Source organism: Aquarana catesbeiana, linkage group LG01 (genome assembly GCF_042186555.1).
Source record: "Aquarana catesbeiana isolate 2022-GZ linkage group LG01, ASM4218655v1, whole genome shotgun sequence".
In the NCBI taxonomy this organism is placed as follows: domain Eukaryota; kingdom Metazoa; phylum Chordata; class Amphibia; order Anura; family Ranidae; genus Aquarana; species Aquarana catesbeiana.
The window spans coordinates 108,396,258-108,408,394 of record NC_133324.1 but is presented as its reverse complement, the minus strand read 5'-3'; the positions used below and the strand labels follow the sequence as shown (position 1 = coordinate 108,408,394).

Sequence of the window (12,137 nt, the reverse complement as noted above, 5' to 3'; positions counted from 1 at the left end):
GAGGATGGAAGAGTGACCTCCTATACTCCAGAAATAGTGGGCAAATTTAAAGAATATTACGAGGAGCTGTATAGATCTCGCCAGCACGAAGGATGAAATGGATAGTTTCTTCAAGAACTTGAATCTTCCCTCCCTCACTGAGATGACAGAGCTGAGCTAGACTGCCCCATCACGTTAGAGGAGCTGCAGCAGATTACTAATGAGATGGTGAACCAGAAATCTCCGGGCCCAGATGGCCTCCCAGCCGAAATATATTGGCATTATGGGAAGGTTCTGCTCCCCGAGCTGTTGAGGGTATTGAACTGCTCGATGGCAAAGGGTGCTCTTCCCTCATCAATGATGGACTCCACTATAATCACCATACATAAGGAGGGCAAAGATGCACCTGATGTTGCCTCATATAGGCCTATTGCTCTATTGAATACATATATGAAAATCTTTGTAAAGGCCTTGGCGGCTAGGCTGAATAAAGTTATATCGAAACTCATCCACCCCGACCAAATGGGCTTTATACCCGGAAGGACAACCAGTACAAATATAAGGTGGCTATATTTGAATTTACAGGCTCCAATGGACAGGGGTGGAGAGAGGGCCATTCTCTCATTGGATGCCGCCAAGGCCTTCGATAGCTTAGAATGGCAGTACCTTTGGAAGGCTATGGAAGCATCATTACAAGCACCCAGGCCACCTGGAATTGTGTTACCAAGGATCCCCACTTTACAAGCTTGATTGACCCAGTGGGTATATGCCCATCTGTGTCCAATCTCTCTGGTAAGCCTTTACTAGGAGCAGTGGTGGATCTTCTATCAACACTTTCACAATTTTTATTTTTTTATTTTTGTGTCACCCTTTATATGGACTAAGCTCATATAATCAAGACCAATATTTATGTATATATAAAGCAAAGTGCGCTAAGGAAATATGAATTGATTTGTAAACCCTGGTGGGACGCAAGAGTGATTGAAATGCAAACCTTACTTACCGGGAAAAACACTGATGTGATGGGAAGTGACCCAAAAGAAAACTGTTCAAGAGAGTCTGAAAGATGATTGGTTGGATGGAATGAGTGGATAGGATGAGCTGGGCGGGTGTACCGGATGGGCGAGAAGCTAGATCCAAATAGAATCCCAGACAGGTCCCCCATAGGCTGCCAGACCCCCCTAGGTATTATTTATAATGTGTGTATCATATAATGCCTCTTTTAAAGGGGTGGAATGAACAGGGGAGGGGGGTGGGATTTGGAAAGAATGCTCGATTTTTGATAATGTTTGTAAAAACTAAGAAAATGTTGAATAAAGAAATAAAGTTGAAAAATACAAAAAAATAAAAAAAAAAACATTTATTTTCCACTGTAATTATGAGAAAATTAGAGGAGCAAGATGGAAATTTGTTCTTGAACAAACACATTTGTAACAGTGAATATGGTTTACATTAGAAAGAATAAAATTGAATACTTAAGGCTGAGTTCACACTATCTTCGCGGGTCCCTGTTCTCCGTTTCAGGGACAAATTTTTGCCTGAAGTAGATGACATTTTGAAGTACTTTCGAATGACATTCATTCATTCATCGAACATACAAAGAATTTTCGTACAAATTTCATATGAATATTCATACAAAACTCTATTAATGTATAGCCAGTTTTATTCTATCCATAATAAAGAAGAAAACGTTTTGCCTTTAGAGCTATTTTAGTAGAGTTGCTTACTTGTTCTCTCCATGTAAAAATAACCCTCATTTTCAGTTGGGAGCCTTTGTATGTGTTCTAACATAGATTTACTTTGTGATCTATGAGACCACTATTCTCCAACTACAGCTTCCTTTTGCCTAGTACTATTCATCTTCTGTCACTGACGGTGTGCATTCGCGATTTCTGCTGAAGAATTGTCTCGCTTTTATACAAATGACATTTTTTTGGCAATTTCATGCAATTTTAACCATCATTTGATCATAGAAAGACCAAAGGAATGCATGCAGCCTACCCTCAACCGTTTCAGTAGACAACTGTCAACTCTAGTGCACCTAGTTTTGAAAGTGCCACAAGCAATGTTACCAGTCCACCACAAAGGGCTTGACACTAGTATCTGCTAGAATGACAGACAAGCATAATACAATAGCAAAACTATTCATGTAGATACAATATAAAATAATCATACTTATTTTATTAATAACAAGTATTTGAGAAAAATGTAATTTAACATGTATTGCTTAACCACTTGCTTACTGGGCACTTAAACCCCCCTCCTGTCCAGACCAATTTTCAGCTTTCAGCACTGTCGCACTTTGAATGACAATTGCGCGGTCATACAACACGGTACCCAAATGAAATTTTTATCATTTTTTTCCCACAAATAGAGCTTTCTTTTGATGGTATTTGATCACCTCTACGGTTTTTATTTTTTGTTAAAAAAATTGAAAAAGACAGAATTAAAAAAAAAAAAAATTATATTTTTTTTATATTTTGTTATCAATTTTTGCAAACAGTTAATTTTTCTCCTTCGTTGATGTACGCTGATGAGGCGGCACTGATGGGCACCAATAGTTGGCAGTGATGGGCACTGATGGGTGGCGGTTATGGGCACTGATGGGTGGCAGTGTTGGGCACTGATTGGGCACTGATTGATGGCAGCACTGCTAGGTGGCACTAATAGGTGGCACTTGTGGGCATTGATAGGTGGCACTTGTGGGCATTGATAGGTGACACTTGTGGGCATTGATAGGTGGCACTTGTGGGCTTTAATAGGTGGCACTTGTGGGCACTGGCAGATGGCACTTGGAGGCACAGATGAGGCATGTGTGCCTCCTTCCTCTTCGGGACCGATGTCCCTTTGACATAAGCCGGTGATCGGCTTTTTTTTCCTCCTCACGCTGTCAGCGTGAGGAGAAAACGAAACCGATCACCGAGCTTTTGTTTACATCATGTGACCAGCTGTCATTGGCTGACAGCTGATCACATGGTAAGGGGCCGGGACCGGCCCCTTACTCGGATCTGTGATCATCCGAGTCTCCGTGACTCGGTGATCACAGCGCGCACACCGCGCGCCTGCATAGGGGAGGACGTCATATGACGTCCTCCCGGAGATTGAGGTCCGCGCTGTAGCCATCATTCGGCTATGGCCCGGACCTCAAGTGGTTAAAAAACACAGATAATGCTCAGTCCAGTAAGGGTATTAGGTCAAGAAATTTATCCTAAAGTCTTGCAGCGTCCTGTGCTGAACCCTGGTGGGTACATCAATACTACAATAAAAATGAAAGGTAACAACTAGAAAATGTTTGGATAATAAAAAAAAGCATTGGTTTAAAGGCTATAAAATGTTCCCCTCAGGTCGAAGGTCAAAATAAGCTTTGTAATAGGCAAGTGGGGGAGCAGGGAAATTGCATTGTGTTGGACCACAAAGAACATTCGACATTGTACATAGAAATGTATTAACTTTACTTTATTTACATAATTTGTAAACACCAATACTAAAACCATTTTTAATTCTGTAAAGTGACACTCCATAGTATTAGCCTTCCTTGGCAGCTACATAAAAGGTTGTGTAGGGCGATGGAGTTGGGCAGAGGATATATACAAGGAGGGAGGGGGCTGTGCTAGGGAGTAAACTTTTCCTGGAGTAGTCAAATTTTAAATAAAGGTCAAAGCCACTTTGCAAATGAAAAAAAAAAATATGAAAAAGGAAAACAATGCAAGTGACCATATGAAATACTTGATATGTATGTGTTTTTACCTGCAGTTTCTAAGCCTGTGATGCACATGTAACACATGGGGGCAGATTTACTAAAACTAGTGCACTCAGAATCTGGTGCAGCTGTGCATGGTAGCCAATCAGCTTCTAACTTCAGCTTGTTCAATTAAGCTTTGGCAATAAAACCTGAAAGCTGATTGGTTTCTATGCAGAGTTGCAACAGATTTTGCACTTCCGTTTTTGTAAATAACCCCCATGGCATGAGAAAACCATCATACGATGAATATGTAATTAAAATGTGCGTTTGCTAGCTTGTTTTTGAATGCTTTTCCTACTTGCCTTTTTTTTCTTACTTTCAGACACCAGACTTTGGAAAAACGTCATACTCCAAATTCAAAAGGAGCATCCTAAGGCGACGTACATGTAAAGTTCCAGTTGCAAGTAGCCCAGTTACCACTAGATGGCACAGTCATCAAACGCAAAACCTAGACAACACATTTTGCCATGGCTCTACTGAATTGTCTTTAAGTTCCTCCGAGGACCATTGTGTAACACCAGAGCAGTTGGCGTTATTACCATGTGAGTGTCTTCAGAAACCACAACAGAAAATAACTGTTTTAGAAGCTTAATGCCTAACTATTCATAAACAATTTCCTATAAACTGCTGTTGAGGCTGATTTACTAATTCATTTCAGTTAAGAATGTTCACGCTATAAATTGTGTAACAAAAATTCACATACAGTACCTAATCATGTGGGAAGAAAATCCATGTTTATTTATTCATCTGCAGCAATAACAAATCTATTTTGTGCATTTTAATTCCTCTTCTTTTATAATGTTAAAATGGGAGAAAAGACTAACTATAACTATTCCTAATCACTTGCCGTCTAGTTCACGTCTTGGAAAACAAGTGGTTAAACCAGGATCATGGAAAATTGTTGGACATGAAAAATGGACTTTATAGGCACACCCGTACAGATTATTAAAAATACAATATCTTTTATTTAAACATTGTTAAAACAGCATGTACTGTACATACATATAACTAAAAACATTCCTAAACCTAAATAGCACTCATACCACCAATTATATCAATTGTTACCAATTATGTAAAAAGTGAAAAATATCGATATTATATTTTTACATATTTTAGATAATTGGTCCATTTTTCATGTCCAACAATATTCCAATATAGTTAGGACGTTGGCACACAGCTACTTGTGTATCCACAATGCCATCCTGTGGTGATACAACATAATTGTTATACCAGGATTATGTTTGCAGCTGCAGCCATGATCCTGGTATCAACATTTGCAGCCAGCGATGGGCTTTCATGTAAACATGATCCAAGCAGCTCTATACCCTCCCTATCACTTTTACAGGGCTAGGAATGGACCCCCCCCACTACTGCCCACTAGCGTTCTCGGACTTTCCCGTTGCACCGGGGAGCCCAGGACCACTAACGGGCTGGCTGTCGACACAGGAGGAAAAGGAACATTTGTCCGCCCCTCCTCTGTGGCAAATTAAGTTGGACACGACAAGGATTCCTTTACTTACGGTTTGGGTTTGTTTGTTTACTATCTGTTACCAGCCAGTGAAGCAGCCAATCAAACCAATCCAATTGGAGGGCATAGGCGGAATCAGTGGTCTAATAGCCCCCAGATCTCTCTATAAATGAGACCTGTCATTGCCCCAGCATCATCTCTTGTGATAGTATGAAGATAAATAAAAAAAAGAAATGTAAAGAAAAAGTGTAATAAAAAAAGTTTTTCACCATTTCTCAAGCATGCAGAATTTTAAATCTTCATATGTTTGGCATATATTTACTTGGAGCAACATCATCTTTTATATTTTACCAAAAAATGGGTATTATATTGTGTTTGTGTACACTAAAATGCATTTAAGTGTATTTTTTTTTATTAGTTTAACAAGAATTTTATTGAAAAGTTTTATGAACTATGAAAATTAGGCATTACAGGCCTTGCAGCCAATACAGTGTTATAAGTCAAAGAGTATTTTCTCTTTTTTTTTTCTCCTTTCAAAACTTTAAAGCAGGTCATCTTGTTGGCTACCATCCAAGCCTAAATCATAGGTGGAGGGGAATATTCGATAATAATTGGTGGCAGATTAAAGTTTGTTAAAAACAAGAAACAGCATTGAAGAAAGTAGACTAGAACGATGACCCAGACTAGATAAAAAAACAAAAATAAAACAAAAAAAAATGTGTGTTTCATGTTGCATATTGTTAATTATTATCAGCTGGAACAAGCTCTTAAAGGCTAAATATAGCCTCTTTAATGCAAAGAAATTATTATTCATAGACCATCCTTACTGATCTTTGAGGAGACGTCATGACAATAGTTATTGATTAGTAGGGGTGTTTGAGATCAAAATTAGAAAGGTTAAATAGGGATAGAAAAAGGGATGGGGTGGGAGGAGGGGGGTATATATTAGGAGAAAGGATAAGGGGTAGGAAGAAGGACAAGGGAGGGTAAATAGGACAGGGCGACCGACCCCATCCTGGTGCCTCTCCCCTGGATCATGCAAATTCATAGGTCTGACTCTCCTGCATAGGGAGTCAGGCCCAGTTATCAATTAAGTGTATTTTTTCCAGAAAAATCGCATTTGATAAATGGCATAAAAAATTGCAACAACCACAATTGTATTCTCGAGGGCCTCTGCTTTAAAAAAATATATAATGTATGGTGGTTCTAAGTAATTTTCTACCAAAAAAAAAATGCTGTTTTTGACATTTCTGTGAAAAATTTCAAAATTGGCCTGGACGCAAGGGGGTTGATTTACTAAAGGCAAAAAGTTGCTCCAGAACTTAGTAAATAAGCAGAAGCTCTGCTGATTTCCATAATCCAATCATGTGCTAGCAAAAATACTGTATATGCTCGAGTATAAGCCGAGTTTTTCAGCCCATTTTTTAGGCTGAAAAACTCCCCCTCGGCTTATACTCGAGTGAGCCATAATTTTTATTAATAAAACAGCATGTGTCCCCCGCTGTGTAATGCATTCTGTTCAGCCGTTCATTGAAACAAAGCCCGCCCCGCCTCCTCCTCGTCCCTCCGTGATAGAGGAACACTGATACGATGCTGGGAAACGGTATCAGTGTTCTGCCTATCACAGATGAGGAGGAGGCGGGGCGGGCTTTGTTTCAATGGACGGCTGAACAGAATGCATTACACAGCGGGAGACACGCTGCTTTAGTAATAAAAGGTACGGTTGCAAGTGGGCACAGTGAGACTGCGACTGGGCACAGTGTGGCTGCAACTGGGCACAGTGAGGCTGCAGATGGGCACAGTGAGGCTGCAGATGGGCACAGTGAGGCTGCAGATGGGCACAGTGAGGCTGCAGATCGGCATTGTTTATCGGTAGCTGCTTCATTTTCACACCCTCGGCTTATACTCAAGTCAATATGTTTTCCCAGTTTTTTGTGGTAAAATTAGGTGCCTCGGCTTATATTTGGGTCGACTTATACTCGAGTATATACGGTACTGTTTTTTTAAAATTTTCCTTGCATGTCATTGGGTACTCTTTGCAAAGTGAAGCCTTACCTCATTTACTAAGCTCTGGAGCAAAGTGCACAGTCTATTTGCCTTTAGTAAAGCAACCCCAAAGTGTGTAATAATATTTCCTTTCCCCTCCTCCTATCTATCCTGCCTACCCTGTATTAAAAGATCTGTGTTCTTACCTATTTGTAATCCTCTCCAGTGTGGTCACATGATCCTGCAGCTCCGGCTCTCCTCTGTCAGTGAGTGGCACCTGCATGGGAGAGGGAAGTTCTCTTCTCCTTTAGTAAACCAACCCCGGTGTTTCTATAAACAGCTATTCAGCAGAGATGTCAGCACACTTCTCATACAAATAGCCAATAGAGAGAAGAATACATTCATGGTAATACCAAATAGTAAGCATGTAAAACTTGAAAGTCACATGTAAATGTACTTTCAGATAAATGCCATAAAAATGGATGTGTACCCGCTTAAAGCGGTATTAAACCCAAAACCAAAAATGTTATATATTGCAGCTTACCAATCATTAGATATGGTGGCTGCATTTGTTTTCTTTTTTAGTCTTTGTTTTGTGTTTTCACCTGGTGATTTGGTCAGTAATACACCGCCTGTATTAGAGTCCCCCCCATCTGGGTGAAGGAGCACAGGGGGCACCTTTGGACAGCAGCATTGTCAGTCTGGGGGTGGGGAGCGTTTAAGGTAATAGTAGATTTAAATACACTAACAAATTGTTGCCAAACGTTTGCTCATACCACAGTTACAACAACTGTTATTTTTTTCTTTTGGGATAAAGGTGTTACATGAATAAACAAAAGCTGATCGTTGTAAGCACCCCCGTCAGTGGTAAATGGTTTGTCTCAATAGTATTAACTGATACCTCTGCAGGAGAGCTTGTTCAGTTGCAGAACAACAGACTTACTGGCCAGATTACCAGATAAAAATGAAGGAAAAAAAAAGCCTGCATCATAAAGAAATCTAATGCAGCCACCACGTCTAAGAATTGGTAAGCTGCAATACAGTAAATGTTTGCTTTTGGGTCTAATACCACTTTAACCACCTCCCACCGCTGTATTGTCAAATGACGGGCAGGCGGCGGCTCTCTCATTCTGTTACCAATCAGTGTCCATCAGTGCCCCCAATCAGTGCCCATCAGTGCCACCTACCCGTGTTGCCTACCAGTGCCCATAAGTGCCGCCTATCAGTGCCAATCAGTGCTGCATATTAGTGCTACCTCATCAGAGCCCATCAGTGCCGCCTCATTAGTGCCCATCAGTGCTGCTTATCAGTGCCCATTAGTGCAGCCTATCAGTGCTCATCAGTCATTTTCAGTCTATTTTCCTTTTTTTTTTGCGAAAAAAAACAAAAAAAATAAAACAGTGGTGATTAAATACCACCAAAAGAAATCTCTATTTGTCTCAAAAAAAAAAAAATATATAAATTTCATTTGGGTACAGTGTTGCATGACTGTGCAATTGTGTAACAGTGCTGAAAGCTGAAAATTGGCCTGGGCAGGTAAAAGTGCCCAGTAGGCAAGTGGTTAAATACATTAAGGTTTCACTGTAAATATGTTGAAAGGGATTCCTCCACTTTGAAAGCTATTGATGAAGCTCTTCTGGTATAGCATGCAGATGTTTCATAAAATTGTCTATACATGTCTGTGTATTGGGTGACCTCTTTGAATACAACCAACACGCTCAGAAAAATAGTCTCATTGAATTGGGGTTAGCTAAATTATTATTATTTGTCTGAGTATATTCGCTGCCTGAAGATTAATGCAAACAGTTGAAGTGTGCAGTGTTGCCATTTTCAACCCACAGCAGTCTGTGTTCATTTTAATATAAAACCTCCTCCCCAGGTGTTGACTTCATTGCAATTTTATGGATTGCTATAGCTATACTTATTGCCTTGTGCATTTTTATAAGATATGCAGTATATTAAAGCTGAACCCCAGACAAACTCAGTGGCGGCCTCTCATATAGGGAGCAGGGGCGCCACCCCCCCAATCCATGCGCCCAGGCCCCTAATCTACATGCAGGGCGCCAGACGCATTGGATTTCAATTTTTTTTTTTAAGCACATGATTAGAGCCTGAGGCTCTAATTGGCTTCAAAAAGCGTGGGCTCAGGCGCAGAGCGGCCGCAGAGCGGCGGTTGATCGAGCGATGGGAGGGTGGTATTTTTAAATACGTATTTTTATTTTTTAATACGTCAGACTATTTTGATGTTGATTTTTTAAAGCAGCGGTGTTCTGTCAGAATAGCAAACCTGTGAGATCAGCAGGCGTGTGAAATGCAAGACTCCAGTGGGTGTAACAAGATGTCCGCTTGCCGCCTGCTCACTGTATCCTTACTGTGGACGAGTGCGGGGTGTAGCAAGATAGTGTGCGATGGAACATCACTTCTGTTACAAAATCTGACGGGTCGCCTAATCTGATGAAACACCGGCTCTGTGTGTCCGTTGACATACAGAGCTCGGCTCGGCCCCACCCTCTACTCTCCTCACTGGATGTGATTGACAGCAGCAGGAGCCTATGGCACCCACTGCTGCCTCTCTGTCCAATGAGTAGAGGGAGAGCTGACTGCTCTCACATCGCTGGATTAAGATCGGGCTAAGGTATGGGGGGGCTGTATGCAAGAGGTTTTTTTACCCAAAAGTGTTTGTAACCCTTAAAAAATAAAAAAAATAAGATCTTGTTGCCTCAAGGCATGAATAATAGGAGTGCTTGTGCTGTGCAATTCTTCTCTTCTTAACTTGTAAAAATGTGATTGATCCTCCCAGTTCCTGAGTCCCCCTGCCTCTGCTGACCACAATAATCATGGCTGCTGAGCCCTGACTACCATGATCAGTCTATGTGCCTCTTCATCCGCAGCTCTCCTGTCCTCCTCTGACAGTCTCTCTCCCCCTCCCTCACTGCCCCTCCACCCTCTATTCCTCTGCATAATGCAGCACATTTCAATGCATCTAATGCAGATATGCTGTCATTAACGAAAGTGTGTTTGTTAGAAATGAAAAGGCTAAATCCAGTTTCTGACACCGCAGCTGTGCGGTCACGTGATCCCCCTGTGCTGGCCGGCCTCGACCTATGGAGAGAAGAGCGAGGGGCCAAGATTGCCCTCTGCTGGCCGGCTGATGTCACAGGGGAATCTTGGCCCCTCCTTCTTCTCTCCATAGGTCGAGGCCGGCCAGCGCAGGGGGATCACGTGACTGCACAGCTACGGTGTTAGAAACGGTATTTAGCCTTTTCATTTCTAACAAACACTTACACTTTCGTTAATGGCAGCATACCTGCATGGCATACATGTAACGTCACATAGTGACTTTACAAACACTTTTATGCAGAGAATACTTTAGGGTACAAAAAAAACAAACTTTATAACCACTTTAAGTCAAAGTCAGGTACTTACACTACTTGCATTTACAACATCTATTTAATGAGGTATTATTAATACAACACTGCATTAATTTGTGTCTTTTATATCTATCTGGAGTTTGGCTTTAGCCAATAATTTCTTGGTATTTTTTCTATTTGTGAAATGTTACTTTCTGTTATAATCTCTAAACATGTTTCAGACCTGACAGATGTGTCCAGCACTAGTGACTCCAAATCTTCTACATCAGACGATGCTCCTTCTCAGTCCCTCACCAAAAAATCCATAAGAAAGTGTCTGCATCAAAGCAAGCTGACATTTCTCCATCCCCAGGTATGAAAAATAATCTAAAATAAATGAACAATATACAATTAATGGATCAAATGGTTAAAGAACGCAAACAATAAAATCAGGGTTGCCAACCGCCAGTAAATTTACTAACAGTTTGTAAAACTCAGTGATTTTTTTTACAACTGCCAGTAAATATTAGGGGCTGAGAATTTAATGCTGTGTTGACTTTTTAAGTGTAAATCAAGCAAATTACTTTGTATTGTAAGTGTTTCCATATCATATTTATACTGTTCAAATAGTCACTGTGTTAGTTTTCAATAGGAGTTCTGTAATTTCTCAGGTTGCCAGTAAAAAATGTGCTCCGCCAGTAAATTTTCCATGTCTTGTCAGTAAAAAATGCTGCGGGAGGCTGGCAACCCTGAACAAACTTCTGACAAATATAAGGGCTGTTTCTACCCAAAATAAAGATTAACGCATAACTAAAGAAAACTTTTTTTTTTTAAATCTTGCATAGAGTGGATGGGAATTAAAATATCTTTCAGGTTTTTATTGCTGTGTTTCCTGTTAGAGAGATTCACCCTCTTTATTTGTCACCGAGAGTGAAAATGAACAAGAATTCCAGCATTAGTTCTGGTGACTCTGGTGACAACTCACTTCCTGTTATGACTATGGGACAGGAAGTGAACAAAATTCTCCCTGTTGAAACAGAGGAAAACAAACAGACAGGGGTTTTATTCTCCCTTACACCAGCCTTTTTAACTGGGGTGCCTTGGCAAAATGCCAAAAAATGTATCCTAAATTGTATACAAGCTGGCGTGTGGATAAAGCTGCCTTTTTGGTTACACAAAGCCACAGGTTTTCATTGGGCACCATTACAACCTTCTTGAGGGCACTTTAGCTGAGTGATGGAGAAAAATTGAAGGAGAAAAGAAACATTGGAATACTAATCTGTACCAGTTTGCAAAAGTGTATTTGCTTTGGAAGAATAAATCACCTTCAGTGTCGGATGTCCTATATGTGTGGATGCTGCTGTGTTAAGCAAAACTATTAGAATAGTTTTTACATTTTAGAATGGGGTGCCTCAAGATGTCCATCATTTTTAAAGGGTGCCTTGAGATTTCTGAAAAATTTTAAAGGGTGCATTGACTGAAAATAGGTTGAGAAATATTGCCTTACGCTATCCAAGATGAAAAACAAAAAATGGGGCTTACTTTAACTGTTTGCCGACCGTATACTGTATATATACAGCGGCAAGGCGACTCTGCTGCGCAGGATCACGTA

At 40.5% G+C, this 12,137-nt stretch overlaps 1 protein-coding gene across 1 annotated transcript in view; it reads left to right on the top strand.

The window, feature by feature from the left end:
* Window positions 1–12,137, top strand: part of CDC20B (cell division cycle 20B) — a 93,151-nt gene that overhangs the window by 41,529 nt on the left and 39,485 nt on the right. Inside the window, exons 3-4 of the mRNA XM_073622761.1 lie at window positions 4,044–4,263; window positions 10,768–10,898. Coding sequence (XP_073478862.1) covers window positions 4,044–4,263; window positions 10,768–10,898 — 351 coding nt within the window. The remainder of the gene's footprint in view (window positions 1–4,043; window positions 4,264–10,767; window positions 10,899–12,137) is intronic.